General features: G+C 52.1%; 1 protein-coding gene across 1 annotated transcript; it reads left to right on the top strand.

Annotated features, from left to right (window-relative positions):
- The first annotated feature begins 3,275 nt into the window (after positions 1-3,275).
- SLC22A14 (solute carrier family 22 member 14) lies at positions 3,276-18,492 on the top strand. Its single transcript, XM_045557743.1, is given in 11 exon segments — positions 3,276-3,788; positions 4,515-4,557; positions 4,560-4,608; positions 4,807-4,961; positions 5,841-6,009; positions 12,758-12,875; positions 13,115-13,209; positions 13,464-13,680; positions 15,681-15,787; positions 16,430-16,630; positions 18,312-18,492. Coding segments are annotated over 11 exon segments (1,848 nt in total).
- Positions 18,493-20,077: the final 1,585 nt, after the last annotated feature.

Genomic DNA, 20,077 nt, shown 5'->3' with positions numbered 1-20,077 from the left:
ATATATATAAATGTTTAAAACTCATTTAAGGGATTGAGGGATCCCAGGATAGAATGTAGACTGTGACAAATGAATCTAATTGGATTACGAATGGATGAAAAATACATACAAATTTTAAATTAAGCTATCAAACTGTTTGTTATTGACTTCCAATTTGATTGTATTGTAAACAGAAGACAGTTCTATATGACACCTATTCTTTGAAATTTGTTGAGACTTGTCTTATTGCCTAGAACCTCATAAAATTCGACAAATGCTCCAAGGAGGCTTGAGAAAAATGTGTATTCTGTGGTTATGAGATATAGAATTTTATAAATGGCCATTGGACCAAGTTGTTAATCATGCCATTCAAATAATCTATATCTTTGCTAAATTTTGTATATTTGACCTCTTGAAAGAGATACATTAAAATGTCTCACTGTGATATTGGGGCTGTCAATTTTTCCTATTAGATCTACCCATTATTGTTTTATATATTTGAAGACATTTATTAAGTTCATAGATATTTAAAATGAACATTTTTTTGGTGTACTGAAACTTTTATCTTTAGATAGTGAATCTCTCTGTTCCAAATGATGCTTTATCTTTATTTTGTTTGCTAGTAATATAGCTACATCAGCTTTCTTTTGATCAATGTTTGCCCAATAGAACATTTCCCATTCTTTTATTCTTCACCTTTTCATGTCCTTATGCTTTAAATGTGCCTTCTAGCAAGGTGACCAAACTGTTCTCCAAGTCACGTTGCTCTTGAGAGGAAAATGGAGCCCTGTCAATCAATACACTAGCACAACTGACACAAATGGGGTATGGCTGCCGCAAACTGGAAGATATTGGCCACACTATTTAAAAATACCATTTTAATTTGACTTTTAAAAAGCTCAGGCCGGGCGCGGTGGCTCACGCCTGTAATCCTAGCACTCTGGGAGGCCGAGGTGGGAGGATCACTCGAGGTCAGGTGTTCAAGACCAGCCTGAGCAAGAGCAAGACCTCGTCTCTACTAAAAAAATAGAAAGAAATTATCAGGGCAACTAAAAATATATAGAAAAAAAAATTAGCCGGGCATGGTGGTGCATGCCTGTAGTCCCAGCTACTCAGGAGGCTGAGTCAGGAGCATCTCTTGAGCCCAGAAGTTTGAGGTTGCTGTGAGCTAAGCTGACACCATGGCACTGTAGTCCAGGAAACAGAGTGAGACTCTGTCTCAAAAATAAATAAATAAATAAATAAAACTAAAAATAAAAAGCTCAATCCCAGCACCTCTTTTATTTAACTTGTGATAATATTCTTTCACTTGTTTTACCAATTACAATTACTGCAATCTACTCTTTTTTGACTCATTTTTTTCTCTTTTCTTGACATTTTGTGCATTGAGGTTTTGTTTTTGTTTTCCCCCTAATCTACCTTTCTCTACTGTACTGTTTTGTAGCTATTTTATTGTAGATATTCTTGAAATTTTATCATGCAAATATAACTTCAGAGTTTCAGAGATTCCTTTCCTGAGCAACAGCAAAATCCTCAACAACAGAAAGATTTTAGGAGCCTTTGCTCTCATCTTCCCCCTCCTGACCTATGTATTATTGTTACCCAACATTTTATCTATTTTTCAACTCCATAATTTGACAGTGTTTCTAATTACTTAAAACAATCAATATTTGAATTTGCTTACATGTTTACCATTATGATTCCTCATTATAGCATCTCCAGAGATAATCTTCCCTCTTATCTTTTAGAAGTTCCATTAAATCAGGTCTTTTGCTTGTATGCCCTCTCAATTTCTGGTTTTCTATAGCTGTGTTTATTTCACCCCAGTTCCTGACAGATCATTTTGCTGGGTAAACAATTCTTGGTTGCCTGTAATTTTCTATCCACATTCGAAGATTGTCTTCATACTCTCCGACTTCCTTGTTTCTTAACAGCCTCTGCTTCTTAATAGCAGACTACTGAGGCTGCTCCTTAGTCAGTGATCTGTCTTCTCTCCAGCTGGTTTCAAGATCTTTTCTTTGTCATTGGTGTCCTGCAGCTTCATTACGCTGTGTCCAGCATGGGTTTCTTTTTTCTTTATCCTGCTTGAAATTAGTGTTTCCTGAATCTACGGATTCATATTTTTGAAGTTTTAGAAGACTTGCTATATTTACTGCCTTAAATACTGCTTCTCCTTTCTCCTTCTGGGCTTCCAGTTGATACATGTTAAATCTTCTGTCTACCAAGTCTCTTTACCTCTCCTCATTTCAGCTGTACATGCCAATGTACTAATTCTTTGTGTCAAATCTGTTTCCCCTTCCTTTTAATGTCAACAACAACAACTTGTCATTCAATAAGATTTCATCTTGAGAATTGTACTATCTTCCTTCCAAAGGTATCTTCTTTCTCTGAATTCTTATTATAAGTTCATGTGTGTAATTATATCTTTTATTTCTTTAGAAGGTTCATGGTAGCTCTTCTACATTCTGTATCTGGCAATTCCAACCACTGCAGCCCAAGTCCGTTGTTTCTGGTTCTATTGACTGTCACAGTGGCTTGCCTTCTCAGGCCATACTCTTCACTGGCTCTTCATTTGTGAGAGTCTTGCAGGCTCAACTTGGAGAAATTTTCCCTCAGAGAAGGTTTGCTTCTGCTTCTGCTTAGAGCTAAAGTGTGCCCTGCCCAGGATCTTTTAGCCCTGCTGACAGTTTTGGCTCAAAACAGTTTTAGGCTTAGTTTCCCCTCCTTGTTGCTATTCCAGGGTAATATCCTTATGTCAGTACTGCTTACCTTCCTCCTCCCCCTTACCTGCCTTTCCAGTGTGGCACCATGCGGCTGTCTGTCACCTGCCATCACAGTGCCCACTACTGCAGCCTTGGCTCCCCACCTGCCCTGGCCTAGGCTTCCAGCCTCCCACATTGGCCTCAGCTCCTGCCACTCCTGATGCAGGTCTTTGTTTGTTTGTTTGTTGTAGAAGAAAGGGTCTCTTCTGCCTTTTGCAAGACCACTGGTGACTCAGTGCATGTGCAAATAAAGTTTCAGTTGTGGGAAAGTTGCAGGAGGAGACTTCCTAAGATCTTAGTCATTCAAGACAACAGAAGCATACTATTTTCTAACATATTAAAAATCTTAATTTGCAGTAAAAATCAGGGATGGTTGGACCAATCGGGGACAATTATATTAACTAAGAAACATCAGAAGCAAAAGAGGGAAGTACTGAGAACACTGTTTCAAGCCAGAGGCCAATTTCTGGGCAGTGGCTCCCATGCTGGTCTCTGGTGTCAGTAGACACTGAGCTCCATTCTTTCTTTGAACAGATGGCAGAAGAAAACAACTCCAAGGCAGAGCCTGGATCCCAGGACACTTCCAGGAATGTGAACCAGCATAAGACATCAATGCAATCCCATTCCTGGTTTATGGAGATGCTGTTACGCAGATTGAGGGTCATTGATGCCAACAAGGGTGACAAGTTTGCTCCCATCCTGGATGTGGTGGGGGAGTTTGGCACGTTCCAGCGGAGGCTGGTGGCCCTCACCTTCATCCCCAACATCATATCCGGCTTCTTCCTGTTTGTTGATCAGTTCGTGTTGGAAGCCCAGAAGCCATATTGCAACACCAGCTGGATCCTGGCCGTGGGCCCCAACCTGTCAGAGGCTGAGCAACTGAATCTGACCCTGCCCCGAGAACCCAATGGCTTTCAGACATGCTGAATGTACTTACCTGTGTCCTGGGATCTAGATTCTATTATCCAATTTGGCCTCAGCTACACAGACACATGCCAACATGGGTGGATCTATCCTGGTGCCAGGAAGCGATCGCTAATCAATGAGGTATTCCTTGTCTTGGGGTCTCTGTAGTTACCCCACAGGCCCAGGGATGTGCCCCTTCCCTCAGTGAACAGGCAGGGAAACTGAGGCTGAGACACAGAAAGCCATTAGCCTGATGTCATCCTACAGAAGCAGGGCCTGTGCAAAAAATGAGGATAGCTGCTGCCCAGCCCTGGCCCTGCCTATGCATTATAGAGCACATTTCAGGTAGAGACAGGTGTTGGATGGCAGGGTATCCCATCTGCCCGGGGAGTTGCTTCTATAGTTGTGGCTCTGCCCTTTGAACCCAAAGAAGATAGGGATTGGGTTAAGAAACAGCTTTACTCAGGTATCTCTTACAAGGTTTCTCAGCCTGAGCTGCAACCTGGGCCCTTTGCAGCACAGAGCTGCCTCATCTGAATCTCCAGGCTGGGGCCCAGCATCTGTCTCCAGGAAAGGGTCTGCACTGATTCCTGCCTTTGCTCAGTTACCTCCCTGCCTATCCCCACCATATCCGGGATAAGCCTCTGACTGCTCTCGGGGGGCCTATGTGCCAGTGTCTGCTAGGTGCAGGACAGGGTGCAGAAGGAACAGAGCTGAGGCCCAGCTGAGACATGCTGCACAGTTTCCTGTCCGTACCCCAGGTCCTCGTGCCTATACGTTCCATGCTGGGGTGAGGCTCAGTCTCTGGAGCCAAAGGCTGCCCTGGCTGGAAACCCATTACCGATGGATCCCCTGTCTGACCTGCAGTTTGACCTGGTGTGTGGCAGGGAGCTGTACAAGGACACCGTGCACTAGTGGGGCTCCTGATAGGCTGTTTCATGTTCGGGCTCATAAGTGACAAGTGAGTCCCCCAGAGATCCCCCAGGACATCCCGCCTCCTCCTCCTGGGCATTTCGAGTTGAAGAGTTTCGTGGTGAAGGAGGCGGGGTTAGAGGTTTTCTGGGGTCCCATGGGTGGTTCAGGGCCTGGCCCAGGTGTTCGCCTGGGGCCAGCCCAGGAGATCCTGGTGCGCCGTGCAGCCTCCCTTCCTCACCTGTAGGATGGGCCGCTACCCTGCCACCCTGCTGTCGCTGCTCATGCTGACCGTCTTCGGCTTCGGGACAGCCTTCGTGAACAGTTTTAACCTGTATTTGTTCTTCTGCTTCTGCGCCTCACAGGCTTTGGTGGGCTATGCCATCAGCAGCATGAGTTTAGGTGAGACTGGTCCTCCCACAGAGAAGGGTGGGGGGTGGGGTCAGGGGAGGGGCAGGGGGAGGCGCGGTGGCAGTGGCGGCGGGGGAGGGGGGGGTTTGCCTAGGAGGGGCACGGGGTCTGTGTGTGCTGCGCCGGGAGATTGGATGGGGAGGTCAGCCTGGGCTGGGCATGGCAGGGAGACACGGGAACAGAGTCTGCCCTAGGCAAATGGTTGGGGTGGCACTGGGTTGGCCTGTCCTTGCTGGAAGCCCAGAAGACACAGAGTCAGGCTCTAACTGGACGGGTAGAAGTGGAAGAAATCTCCACTCTTGGCTGCCTGGAGATGCCCAGAATGCACTTCCACCTTCATCCTCCATGCTAAACCCCTCACAGCCCACACATTCCCTGCCCCCCATACTCCTTGCATACCCGCACACCCATGGCGTACATTTATTGAGCCCTTAAGAAAGGCCAGGCAGCTGCTAAGCCCTTTAGATGCATTGTTTGATTTCATCCTGACAACGCTATTCAGTAGGAACTATTCTATTCTTCCTTTAGCTGAGGAGGATACTTCAGAGAAGTTAACCAACTTGCTCAGGGTCACACAGCAGTTAAGTGAAGAAGCTGGGATTTCACCCTGGCCTATGTGATGCGAAAGCCCTCAGTACACCCTCATAGCTGCAATTGCCCGGGGTGTTCAGGGTTTGCTGGCAGGAGTGCTCTCCTCAGTGGGAGGTCCTCACAGAGCCTCTGGACCCAGTGCAGCTCACAAGCAGACAGAAGAACCTTTGCCCAATCTGAACTGTCCAGAGCAGGGTGGGCATCTCAAAAGGCTAGATGCAGGGGCAGCCCTGGGGACCTTGAGCTGACCGTGGTTTTGTCCTCTTGGCCTCTGCACAGTCACCGAGTGGCTAGGGGGTGAGCACCGGGCCCACGGCATCATCCTGGCACACTGCTTTTTCAATGTGGGGATCCTGTTCCTGACCGGGCTTGCCTACAGCATTCCCCACTGGCGGCTGCTGTTTCTGGTGGGCGGGCTACCTGTGTTCCCCCTCATCTTCTATATCTGGTGAGCAAGCGAGCACAGGGCCTGCACAGGGCGGGGTCTGATGGGCTGCAGATGGAGGGGGGGTGGAGGGTCCCCGAAGCTGGGGGAGCGGGGAGGATTTCGCTGGGAGAAAGTGCATGTGCCTGGGAGAAGGAGCCAAGGGCAGAGTCTCTGGAACCCCGGCATTAGGACCCCTTGGAGGAGACCCTCAAAGAGATGTCAGAGAGGTGGAGAGAAAACCAGGAGGAAGAGTGTTGAAAGGCAAGGGTTCAAGGACAAGGGAAGGGTCAGGCTTGAAGGCAAGAGAGGTGAGGCTGGGGAAGGGTCTGCTGGCCGTGGGGACCTTCTTGAGGTGGCTTCACTGCTGTGGCAGGAGGTTGAGGAGTCTAGGAGCTGAAGAAATGGAGCCACCCAGGAGATGACTCTCGTGGGGAAAGAGAGAGAAAGTGACGACTGTGTGGGCAGCCAAGACAGAGTCAGGGGAGGGCCCCTGACGTCTTCAGTTCCAGGGAGTCACAGACAGGAACCTGGGAGATTGAAGCCATGAAAGGGCACCTGATGGAGCGGCACTAGCAGGCGTCAGCAGGAGGGTTGAGAACAAGAGTGAGGTAGCATGGCTGGCCGTGGGCAGGCGGGAAAAGGGGAGGGGCGGAGGGAAGGCAGAGAGGGAGGTGTGAGGGAGACAGCTGAAAGAACTCACTGGGAAATAGGGGTTCATGGCTTGACCTTCAACATTTAATAAATGTTATTAGTGTAATAGATGCATATGATTGAAACTAAATTAAAAACTAAATAATACCGAGAGGTTTGTGATGAAAAATAAGCCCAATTTCAGCTCCCCCCAGTCCCTAATTCCTTGCCCAGGACTATCACACTGAACTCTTTCAGCCCTTTCTTACGGTAGATGTCTTCACAGTACTGCATGACGTGCACAGACAGCTTTTTGAATGGGTTGAACTCAGCTGAGTACATTTTTCTTCGGACATGTCCTGTCAGTGTCCCTTCCATGACACTTGACAATATCTTGGGCAGGTTCCATCTCCTTCCAGCCATTCTTGGTGATAAGAATAAGTCTCATTTTGATGATAAAAACTCACTTTCAGTCATTAAAAAATCCAGTCCAGTTTAATTTAAAATGTCAGCCTTACATTAAATCCACAGCTTGTGCCTGGCCTCTCCCTCAGGCTAGTGGCCAAAGGGGACAAGGTCGGTTCTGACTTAACATTCGTCCTTCCGTCTCCTCTGTCCCCAGTTTTTCAGCAGGGCAGGGTGCATCAGAGAAAAGAGACCAATGACTTACATGACTGGGGTGGTCACAGTCTGTCAGCGACCTGCATGGGTCGGTGTTCAAATGCCAGCAGTCTCGGGAGTCCCTCTGTAGGTCTCCAAGAGCTGGAGTTTCCTAATGGTCCCAGCACTCTCTTGTTTCTGCCCTCAGCTCCTATCCCTGCAACCCGCTGCACAGCCTCTCTCTGTAGGGGTCTCCTCACCCAGCACAGGGGGTGCCTTTAGGACAGCAGAGTCCACTTGGCCAGGAAACCTCACTGTCCCCCAACCCCCAGTCTGCCATGGTGCGCTCTCCCACCAACTTCTTGCTTTAATTATACCCAGGTGAGAGAGGGGCAACATGCTCTGGGTTTCTGTGGGCCCTCGGGCTTCAGGAGACGAGCGTTAACTCTCCCATAAACTGCCTTACGGTCTGGAGTGCCAGCCCAAGCCCCTAAATTTCTGAGTCAGCGAGCTCCATCCTGAGTGTGGGACAGCCGACGCCCTTTTCGGCAGGCAGTTCCCTCATCTGTCTAAGGAGTTGTCTTGGCCTGGCTTGGGGAAGGGAGGGCAGCCTGGAAGTGGCATGGAGAAGAGATTCAAGACCTGTTCACTTCCACGAACCAGATTTGCAGCCTCTGGGGCCGTGGCCACTGGGCCGTGTTGCTATGTTTCTAGTACGTCCTGCTCTGGGTGTTGGTAACACCTCTCTTTAGAATGTGCATTTCTCACGCATTCATTCCAGCTTGGCACTTGAGCTGAAATTCCAGGACAGAAAAGTTCCACTTTACATTCTGTTACACTGCTAGTCCTTGTTCTCTGATTTTATTTTATTTTTCTCAGTAGCAGCTAGGTCTTCTTTTATGAATATAAAATTACAAAACATTCTCCAGTGTTTTTAGGACACAAGTTAGAGTCTTGTTTTCTTTTTCCCTCCTTTTTCCTACATTATCTGTGTCCTCCTAGGGCATTCTTTCTGTTTGATTATTTTAGACCCTTTTTAATTTGGGGGATTTTCTTCAATATTTAGTCACTCTTGGTCATCCCCTGATGTTGAAGAGAGGGTCTCTAAGAAGCTAGTGGGAAACTGTGTGAAAGGGAGCTGACTGGCTGACTGGTAATCTTTGGAGTAATGGATCTCAAATTTACACGGGCAGCAGAATCACGCTGGGGGCTTGTTAAAACACCAGCAGCTGGGCTTCACCCCCAGAGCTTCTGAATGAGCAAGCCTGGGATGGGGCTTGAGAATCTGCATTTCTAACAAGCTCCTGGATGAAGGCGATACCGCTGGTCTGCTGACCACACTTTGAGAACACTACTAGCGCGTGTTCTCTTCTCGGGGATGCCAAAGCCAGGATGCTGCCTGGCTCCTGCTGCTGTGCCCCCAGGCAAACCTGGGGCTAGAACTCCTGTCATCATTATGGGGACTTCCACTCAATCCCCCTCTGTTTATCCTCAGCCCTTTCCCCCGCTACTGTCTACTCCCCAGCCTTCCCGATGCTCTTGGTGCAAACTACAGAGGCAACCAGAGCAATCCCATCTGTGAGGCCTGGGGTGTCCGGGATCCTCTGGGACCAGGACCTCCCTGAGTGTACCGCGTGGCATGGGCTTTGCCTGCTGGCTCTGTTCAGGCTGCTATAGCAAAATACCTCAGCTGGGTAAGTTATAAACAACAGACATTTATTGCTCACAGTTCTGGATGCGGGAATCACACAATCAAGGCACCAGCAGATTCAGTGTCTGGTGACAACCTGTTTCTGACAGTGCTACCTCCTGTGTGTTCTCACACGGCAAAACAGACAAACAAGCTCTCTTTGGCCTCTTTTCTAAGGCCACTTATCCCATTTCTGAGGGCTCCGCCCTTATCACCTAATCACATCCTAAAGGCCCTACTTCTTAATGCTATTGCATTAGAGATAGGTTGCAATATATGGATTGGGGAGGGACACACATTCATACTGTAACATTCCCAAATTCATGTCCTTCCTACACGCAAAATATATTCATTCCATCCCAATAGCCCCAAAAGTCTTTACTTGTTCAGCATCATCTCAAAACTTTAAAGTCAACAGTGTCATCTAAATAGCTTCAGAGGCCAGGCCCAATGGCTCATGCCTCTATTCCCAAGACGTTGGGCGGCCAAGGCAGGACGATCACTGGAACCTGGAGTTTCAGACCGGCCTGTGCAACAGAGAGAAACTCTGTCTCTACAAAAAATACAAAAATTACTCAGGTGTTGTAGTACACCTGTCGTGCTAACTGCTTGGAAGGCTGAGGCAGACGGATGGCTTGAGCCCAGGAGTTAGAGACTACGGTGAGCTATGACTGTGACACTGCACTCCTGCTTAGGTGAGAGAGCAAGATCCTTTCTGTAAAAAAATAAAATAAAATAACATAAAATACATCCTCTGGATCAGATATAGGTGAAACTCAAGGTTCGATTCATCCTAAGGCAATTTCCCCTCCAGCTTTGAGCCAGTGAAATCAACAACTATGTGCTTCCCAAATGCAATGGTAGGACAGGCACAGGATAGGAATTGCCATTCCAAAACGGAGAAATAGGAAAGAAGACAGGGATAATAGGTCTCCACCAAATCCAAAACCCAACCGGGAAAACATTAAATCTTAAGGCTCCAGAATGAATTTCTTTGAGTCAAAGTCCCACGTTCCCGACACACTGGGGCAAGGGTTGGGCCCCAAGGCTCTGGGCAGCTCTGCCCCTGTGGCGTTGCTGGGTGCGGCCCACACAGCAGCTCTCACGCACTGGAGTCAAGCACAGCAGGTATCCCAGTCTGGAGTTGCACGCTGGTGGCTCTTCCAGTCTGAGGTCTGCAGGCTGGACCTGTCCCCATAGGTCTGCTGGGCATTGCCCTAGGAAGGGCTCTCTATGGCAGCCCTGTCCCTGTGGCCGTGCTCTCCCTGAGCTCCAAGGCTCTTCAGGGCATCCTATGACATGTAAGTGGAGACAGCCACATACCCACAGCTCCTGCACTCTGTGCTCCTGCACCGTTGGCACCACATGAACACTGCCATGGTTCACCCCTGTGACCTCTGGAGGGATGGCCACTGCGGACTGCGCCACAGTTAGGCCCACTGGAGTCACACTGGGGTGGCTAAGGGTGCTGCACCTGAATGTGGGAGCAGGACTTGAGGCGGCTCCTAGCAGTGAGCACTGATGTTCCACGGATGCCCCTTGTCCTTGTTTTGACATAGGTCTGTCGCCGAGGCCTTGGCAATCTGGGCCTATGATGGGAGGGACAGCACAATCTCCGAGATGCCTTTGGGGCCATTCTTTCAGAGTCTTCACAAATAATGCCTGGCTTTTGCCGATCCGAATCAGCCTCGTCATCAAGCAGCAGCTTGGCCACATCCGTGGTGTTTGCTCCAAACACACATTGGTAATCATGAGAAAGGAGTGAACAACATGGCCAGGCTGAGAATTTTCCGGATCTTTATTTCTGCCTTTCTTATGATTATAAATTCTGTCTTTAAATTTCTTTTTCTCTTTTTGCATTTTACAATAAACAGGAAAGAGAAACCATGCTGCACCTTCAACAGTTTGCTTAGAGATTTCTTCTGCTGAATGTCTTATTTCATCTCTCACAAGTCCCTTCTTCCACAAAACAATAGGACATGAGTATAGTTCAGGCACGTTCTTTGCCAATCTTTCACAAGAATTGCCTTGCTTCCAATTTCCAATAACATGGTCCTCATTTCCATCTGGGACTGCATCAGAATGGCCTTTACTGTCCATATTTTGTTTGTGAGCTCTTAGGCAATCTCTAAAGAGATTGAGGCTTTCTTTCTACCCTTCCTCTTCTGCAGAGCCCTCACCAGATCACCCTGAACATTCCATTCATGGTCATTCAGGCTTTTCTATGCACCTCCAAACTCTTCCAGCCTCTGCCCATTACCCAGTGCCAAAGCCACTTCCATGTTTGTTACAGCAGCACCCCCCTCTGGGTGCCAGTTTCTATCTTCGTACTTTGGGGCTGCTATAATGAAATACCTTAGCCTGGGTGGCTTATAAACAACAGAAGTGTATTGCTCGCAGTTCTGGAGGCAGCGAAGCCAAGATCAAGGCACCGACAGATTCGGTGTCTGACGAGGGCCCTCACGGACAGCGACGTCTTGCCGCATCCACACATGGTGGAAGGCTCCTTGGGCCTCTCTTATCCCGTTACTTATGCCATTTATGAGAGCTGTCCCCTCATGACCTAGTCACCTCCTAAAGGTCCCACCTCCAAATACGATTGCATCGGGGGTAGGTTTCAACATATGAACTTCGGGAGATGCCAACATTCAGTCCGTGGCACCTGCTGACACAGTCAGAAGTACTCCTCCACCTCCCTCTGGGTTTCGGTGCTTTCGTCACTTCTCTCTCCCTGTGTCCCCTCTCCCATTCTCATTGTTCTTGAGAATTGGTATCTTTCATTTTATTCTGGTTTTTCAGTGCACACGTGGTCAATTCCCCATTTTTTGAATCATCAGTTTGATGATTTTCGTTAGGAAAGTTCTTGAGGCTCAGGGTAGAAAAGGATGAGCGACTGCTGGACTCTGGGGGAGGGAGGAGGAGCAGGACAGGAGACGGAATGAAGTTGTCTCCAGTGTCCTGAGTGTGTGTTTGCAGCCACCAGCCTCATAGTCCCGGTCAGGGAGGGAGTGGTGGAGCAAGAAGTGAGCAGGGGTGATGGCACAGTTTCGTAAGGAGGTTGCAGCTGCACAGACTGAGGTTACACCGGCTCTGCCTCTGTGACCTTGGGCAAGCCCTTACGTCTTGAGGCTGGGAATAAAATGAGGACAATCACGCTGGGTCCAGATGTGGGCAAGGATGAAACAAGACCATATATACCAGGGCACCAAGCACAATTCCTGGCACACACATTCTTTACGTGTTAATCTGCATGGATTCTGCCAGGCTGGGAGGATCTGAAAAAACTGAGAGGTGAGAGTTATTCTGAGGCCACAGGCAATGGGGATGTGGCAGGGCAGAGGCAGGACAGAGTGGAGGCCTTCACTCACCCCTCCCTGCACCCAAGCAGGGTCAAGTCCTGGGGGCACATTCGGGGTCCTGCCCCCTCACACTCTCCACCTGTTGGGGAGACAGAGGGGGACAGGAGATATCCCAGCTATGGGAATGGGGGCTTGACTGCAGGGTGTGGGCCTGGAGGCCAGTGCCCTCCACATGCCTGGGCAGATGGGGTCGTGCCTGAGCTCTTAGAGATGACTGAGGGTAGATAAAAGAGGCTGTAGGCAGAGACAGCGAGCTCCAAGGGTGTCCCCAAACAGCAGTGGGGTGGCTGTGTGTGGTTTATACAGGGGCAGGGCTGACTGCCAGGGAGGAACAGAGGGCAGCTTGAGATTGGGGGTGGCCTTCAAGGCCCCGACATCTTAAGTCACCTCATGCTGGACATGGATGGCCACAGCTGAGGCTGGGATAGGGCCAACTTTTGTCCCTGGGGCATCCTGCAATGCTGAGGTAAGAGAGGGGTGGGCCACGCAGGTTTCTCCCGGAGTCCCCGCGGTGGCTGATGATGAAAGGCAAGGTGAAGGAGGCCAAGGAGTTGCTGTGCTACGCAGCCGCTGTGAACAAGACCATTCCTACAAGTCTGCTGGATGAGGTAAGAGGATTCAGGCCAGGAGTGGGGCAGTGGGCTGTGGAAAGGCCCCTTTCCTCCTCACCCAGAGGGTGTCCCCAGCCCACTGCTGAGGACAGTGGTGACAGCAAAATTGAACCGTGCCAGGGGTATGTCGAAAGCCAGCTGGCACCGTGGGGGTGGGAAGGCCTGTGGGTCCTGGAGGGGTGGGGAGCGAGCTGGGGTCTCAGCTCTTCCTCTGGCCGGTCCTGCTTGTCCTGTAGCTACAGCTGCCCAGAACGAAGACCACCGCCTCTGTCCTGGACTTCTATAGCAACAGGCAACTCTGCATGATGACCTTGGTGTTGAACATTGTGTGGTGAGTGTGCACAGAGTTGGCTGGCAGGGGCTGCAAACAGATGAGCAGGCCAGAGACCCCAGTGTGGGAGCGGGCGTGGGGCATGGCCGGGCTGCAGGGCAGAGGGCCCGGGGACACGCCGCACAGGGTTCTGTGCAGATTTCTCTAATCCATTCGTCCTACCCTGACCCTCTCTCCTCTGCCTCTGTCTTTATCCCTGACTCCGTGACTGTGTGCATCTGTGCCCGTGTGTGTTTTTCTCCTGGCTCTTCCAGGTTTACCAGCAGCTACGGCTATTTCACCCTGCAAATCATGATGAAAGAGATCGGCGTCAACATCTACCTCAGACAGGTGGTCTTTGGCCTCATGGAGGTGCCTGCCCGGCTGTGCTGCATCTTTCTCGTGGAGCAGGTTGGCAGAAAGTGGAGCCTGGCTGTGACTCTCCTCCAAGCTTCCCTTGTGTACCTGGTCCTCATGTGCATCCCTGCAGGTGCAGCTCCCCTTCCCCAGGGCCTGCCCAACCTTCCAGCTTCCTCAAGTCCCTGCCGAGCGTGTCTGCCCAGGCCAGCCAAGGAGACACCCTGGGAGCCAGCTCCTGCGCCCGCAGCCCACCGCCCCGCTACTGCCCCTCCAGAGCAGGTGCCAATCCCTGGAGCACTGCCCCTCCCAGGGGGACCCCCGCGACAGGGCACCCAGAGTCTCAGAGGCCTGAGAGAGCAGGGCGTGCTGTTCTGCGGAATCCTCCTTGTGTGGGAGAGCGGGAGCCTCCTTCCTCCTGATTCTAATCCACCTCACAGCAGATCTAATGGTTACTCTTTCAACTGCTACACCAGCACCTGCCTCTCAACTGCAGCCTCTTTGCCTGGGAAATGCCTAATATCTGCCACTCCACGAGGAATAACCTGCCCCTAAAATTGAGTGTGATATCGGGTTCAACTCTCAGGGACTGTGCTTGCATGGGGGCCTCTCCTTCCCGGGGGTTCAGGGCCCTGTTCCTGTGGGATCAGCACTAGAAAAGGAGCAGGGGAGGACGGGCAGTATTTTCAAAATCTCAGCAGGCCCTGGACAGTGAACGTGCCCCAGCACACAGAGCTACCCCGCCCAGGGCGGCCGTGTCAGTGCACACCCACCGAGAATTACTGACTGCCACAGCCCTCTTGACAGCGGGGGCCAGGGCAGGTGAGGCTGCTTCGGGGTCTACCCCGAGGGTCTCCCTCCCTTTCCATGGGTGTTAGAACTGTGTGTCTCCACTGGGACCCTTCCTCTCACAAATGTTGGCAGTGTTGATTGGCTAATACAAAACGGGGCCACGAATTCATTCTTAAACATCTACTGCGTGGTAGGTGGTATTTTCTGGTGGGGGGGGGGTTGTGAGGAGGTGGGGACAGAGTCTTGCTCTGTACCCGGGCTACAGTGCAGTGGCGTCATCATCGCTCACTCCAAGTTCAAACTCCTGGGCTCAAGTGATCCTCCTGCCTCAGCCTCCAAAGTAGCTGGGACTACAGGTGCACACCACCACGCCCGGCTAATTTTTCTATTTTTTGTGGAGACCGAGTCTCGCTCTTGCTCAGGCTGGTCTTGAACTCCTTCCCTCTAGCAATCCTCCTGCCTCAGCCTCCCAAAGTGCTTAGATTAAATGCAAGAGCTACTACCCGGCCCTTGGTGGTTTTTTTTTTTTAAAGTAGATCTATACTGAGTGCAGCAGAAATATGTAAAACTCTTAGATGTGTGAGAGAAACTAGGAACAGACTCCCCAATAGATAAAAGTAGATCTCCGATTTCATCTCGGAGTCAAGAAAAGCCAGGTCCAGAGTGGGGAGTGAGGGTGGGGCAGGGTCCGGGGATGCTGACAGGGCAGGCAAACAAGCACTCTCCCTTCGCCTCCCCTGAGGAGTGGGGTTCCTGTTCGCACATCCTGTCCTCACTGCCTAAGAGTGCATGGCCAGCAGCCCAGAGTCAGGCATCCGGGATGATTAGGATCAGCCCCAGCTGTCAGGCCCCAGGGACCCAACGCCCCCTGCCCTGACCACCTTGCAGAGCCCAGGTGGGAGAGCCCTGGGCAGGATCCTGGCACACAGGACACAGACCTGGCCCTGGGGATGCCTGAGGGGGAGCAGACCGGTGGCGTGGGGGACGCTGCCACTGAGTGAGGCAGAGGACCAGAAGACAGAGAGCCTGTAGGCAGAGGCATGGGGGCTGGGTGCAACATTGTGGACGGTGACCTGAGAGGCCCTGGGGGCCCTGGGGGAGGCTCCCCGTCCCCGCTCACCCAACTCTCGAAATCCAATTGTCCTAACTCCCAGCCTGGCTGGGCCTCTGGCAGACTGACTCTCACTGAATGCCTGAGGCTGCTGCCCCGCTGACCAGGCGGTAGGGGAGGACCGTTCAGATGCCTTCTGGGCGGGATCAAGACAGGGCTGATGGGCAGCCTCCCCTCTGCCTCGAGGGGAGCTTGGCACCAGGCTCAGGGGACCGTGTTTCTGGCCACAGAGCCGAAATCCACGATGGTCTTGGTGATCATGCTTGGACAGTTCAGCCTGGCCGCCACTGCCACTGTGTTCCTCATCCACACTGCTGAGCTCTTCCCCACCGTCCTCAGGTAGGGGGTCTGGTGGTCCAGGAGGCAAGGGGAGGGACGGACAGTTATAAGATTAATGCAGCAGCTAAGACTGGGTGTTCGCCTGGTGATAAGCACTACGCTAAGGGGCTCGCATGGATTACCTCCTTTAACAACAACCCCAAATCCAAAAAATCCCACAGATGCTACCGTTAACTCTATTTGAGACAAGGAAACCAGAGAGATAAAGGCATGTGACCAAGGTCAGACACGGTAAGTGGCAGAGCTGGGCTTTGGCCCCAGGTGGTCTGACTCCAGTCTCCCGCCTTGCACTCACTGCCTGGAACGTGTTTGGGCCACGCTGAGGCTCAGCCTCTTCCCGAGGTTGGTGATGGAGGGGGCGTCTTCCTGCCCCCCAGCATCACTGCCTGTGCCGTCTGCCCCCACATCCACACAGTGCTGCATGGACCTTCCCTGTCCCCTTCCTGACCACCCCAAGGGACGCCCAAAGGCAAGTGCTGCCTACTCTAAGTGAGTGTAGTGCTAAATCCCCCACAGTGAGGGACACACATTGAGATGGGACATGGCGGAGACTGGAGGGTGTGGGCTTTCAGGCAGGTGCTCCCCCACCCCAGCCGGCTCTGCCAAGAGGCCCTCCAGATCAGCTCTCTCCTCCACTTTCAGGTCTACAGGTCTGGGGCTTGTGACTCTGCCCTGGGTGGCTGGAGCCATGTCGTCCCTGACAATCATAAGACACGGCCCCTCCATTCTGCCCTTCTTCCTCTGCCTCGTCTCAGCCATCATGGCTTTGGGCTTCTCCTCCCTGCTGCCAGAATCTGGAAATCAGCCCCTCTGCGATAGCCTGGAGCACTTCCCACACTTAAGGTACGTGTGCCAGGCCCCGAGTGGCCTGGTTCTGAAGCCACTGGCACTGAGAGAATGTCAGGCATTGTCCAGCCCAACCCCTTTGCCGGAAGGGTCTATGTCCACAGCAGTCTCCCCGGCTCTTCTGGATGCTGCTACCTGCCCAGGGCTGGGCCAGCCCGGCCTCTGCCGCTCCCATCCTGCCTGGCTCTCCTGACCCAGCCTGGGCAGGTCCTCTCCTTTCCTTGCCTCTGTCTGCCTGTCCAGACTGGGCACTGCCCTTGGGGATACTTCCGGGAGCACTCCAGAGGATGCCCTGGGCTCGTTCCCCTCCCAGGGCACAGGGCATCGGCTCTCTGGGTACTTCTCCTTTCCTGTCTGAACTCCCAGTCCCTCCTAAAGGACCCAGCCTTCATTAATGACTCTGGCCTCTTGGCCCCAGCAGCCCAGGCCCCCATTTGGGAACTGGGCTCCACCCAGCACCTCCATGGGCATTGCTGGCCTCTGGTCTCCTAAGTGTTCCCTAAAGAACACTTGTCATGATTGGCAAAAACATCCTTCTGGAGGTTGTGTCAATGAGCCCATCACTCTCCCTGGACCTGAGGGCAAGCACCAGGGAGGAAAGAGGTGGCCTGAGGTCCTACGGTGCCCTCTGCTCTATACTATAGGAGTCACTGCCTCTGGCCTTCCTCTGCCCTCCTCCCCACCATCATCCTCCTCCCTCCCTCCCTCAGACTCTCATTGGAGCTACATATTCTAGACAGTGTGCCAGGGCTAAACTGTCCACAAGAGGCCAGAGGTCCCCATCCTCGAGCAAGCCGTAGTTTATGAGACAGATATGCAAACAGTTATCACTAGTGGGCTATGACTTCAAGATGTGCAGGACTTGTAGGAGTCTAACAAGGGTGGAACTTTAATTTGAGGGGAGTTGGGGAAAATGTCACAGAGGGACATTTGAGTGGGGCTTTGAAGGATGAATAAGAGTGTGGCCCACTGCAGGGAAGGGAAGTATCATACAGCAGAGAAAGAGTACGTAGTGCTTAAGGACATAGGCTCTGGAGCCAGAGGACCTGCATTTCTGTTTCTGTGCTGCCACTTCCTAGTGTGTGCACAAGGAAGTCACTGCATACCTCTGAGACTCAGGTTCTTCCTTTGCAAAATGGAATGATAACATAGTAATAAAGCTAACTAGCCTTTACTGAGTGTTTACCACACGTCAGGTCCTGTTCTCTCTATGCCTCATATCACTTTGTCCTCAAAACCACCAGAGGTGAGGTAAGTCCTGTCGTTATCCCCATTTTACAGGTGAGAAAACTGAGGCACAGAGAGGCAAGGCCATGTAGTCCAGCCTTCCCTCCCATAGAGTTTTTGAGAGGATTAAACCCACATAAGGCAGTTGGCACAGGGTCTGGCACGTGGCAAGGGCTCAGTAAATGCTAGCAATGAAGACGGCGGCCCAAAGCCCAAGGACACAGAAAAGTGAAGGGTCTGGCTGGAGTTGGGAGATGGAGCAGGCCTGATCCTGGAGGTGAGGGTCCCTCCTGGGCCCACTGGGAAGCTCGGCTGGGGACCTGTGGGAGCTAGAAAGCCCCACCTCTCAGGAATGCAGGGTCGGGCACAGCTGAAGGTGCCTCAGAGACGCTGCTTTTCTCAGCTCCCGGAGTGATATGGCCCAGCACTCACCCTCTGATGGTTCCTTCAGGAACATGAGCAAGGAAGACGTGTCTGATGAAACATCTGATGACCCGTCTACTGACGTGTCTCCGGAAGCATCCAGGAACGCCATTCTCAATGCCCAGATCCTGAGACTGGACCTACAACCTCTTGCCAAAACTGCCTTGAAGGAATTCAGAGGCCAGGAAGAAAGCAAGCAGGAGCCCTGAGGCCAGGCCCCCAGACCTCCTCCAGTTGCAGTCGAGTGGCTGGGTATGGCGTCTTGGATTCCAGGCCACAAATTCCAGGCCTAGTCCAGCCTGGGGGCCAGGGCCAGCCCTCAAGATGCAAAACTGGCCCCGTCTGGGGAAGCGAGGCTGGGATTCATTCCAATAAAAGTACCATGTTGGTCTTGAGATGCCAGGTCAATGTTGGCTGCGTCAGAAGCCAGAGGCCCTGGCCTGTTGGAGGGCAGGTCAGACAGATCCCCTGGACTTCTAGTGTCTTTGGCTAATCCCTCGGGGACAGTGAGGAGCTCTTGGGGTGGGGCCAGGGGGTCACATGCATGAGGACCTGAGTGGATGGAGCGTGTCCTGCATCACCATGCCAACCACACCCTGCAGCCCAGGCACCCGCTAGCGTGGGTGGGCTTCCAGCTCAAGCACAGGCCCAACTCAGATTTCAAAGCCCCATTTTATGGCCTAGACAGGGTAGGGATGGGATGGAAAGAAATAATTAGATCTTCTCCCATTTGTCCCATCACAGGGGACATTCTCACTCTGTTTTCCTCTGATGCTCCTACATAAGCATAGCCTTGGGGATCATCCATCTCAGTCCTCCTCGGGGATGCCTTCCCTGGTGGCACCAGTCTAGCTGACCTCTGACCTCCACTACCTGTGGACAGGCCCCCACACCCCAGCCCACAGTCCCGACTGCCCTGCAGGTGAGCCTGCCCCTCCCAGCCAGCATGGGGGCTCCCCAGGCAGAGCCCAGGACTCCTCAGCCAGGTAGCCAGAGTGGAAGCCCTGGGACCAGGCCCTCAGCGCCACCTCCCCTCTCCCTGGGAGGGGCGTTCCTGAGGTCGGGCCTCTCATCTCTGCACTCTTGCCCAATTTATTGCAAGGTCATGAACTTGCAGAGTCGCTCCCGTCTAACTCCTCAGAGCTCATGAGAGAGGAGGACAAAATCACATCAGTTCTTTTGGAACCAGGCAGCGCGACCCTGGGTGGCCCAGGGCAGGGTGGAGTGCAGGGAAGCAGAGCGCGGCTGCAGCCGTCCCAGCACTCGGGCTCCCATACGCGTCGGGACAGCTTGCTTTGGGCAGCAAGAAGCGGTGCCCACGCCTTCCGCTTTCAGCATCATTTTCTGGCCCCTCCACTCTTTCCTGGGTTTCCCAGGATGGCCTCCAAAGTGGGGTTTGAAGGGCCCAGAAAGGGTCTCAGAAAATGTCTGCTTGCAAGACCACAGGATGCTTGGAATGTCTCTGCTGCTGCTGCTGGGGGACACCCACATGTGAGCTGTGGTGGCAGACACATTAGCCACGTTTAAACACCTCTCCTCAAGTTGTTTCGCCAGGAGGAGTCAGCCAGTGCCGCAGGGAACAGGAGGAAGAGAGGGGTCAGGACAGAAAGCTGCTGGGGCCGTGTGGGTGTGAAGGAGCTGGCGGCTGGAGGGGGGACCTAGCGCGGCCCCACACGACCTCAGGTTTTCTTAGGTGGCCACGGCTTGTCAGTCAGTTCCAGATAGGACCTGCCTAGTTTACCTAACCCATGGCTAATGTCACTGCGAGTTTGACATTATGCAGTTTAATAGACT

This window comes from Lemur catta, chromosome 1 (assembly GCF_020740605.2).
Source record: "Lemur catta isolate mLemCat1 chromosome 1, mLemCat1.pri, whole genome shotgun sequence".
In the NCBI taxonomy this organism is placed as follows: Eukaryota; Metazoa; Chordata; class Mammalia; order Primates; family Lemuridae; genus Lemur; species Lemur catta.
This window is presented reverse-complemented; position numbering and strand designations above follow the sequence as displayed.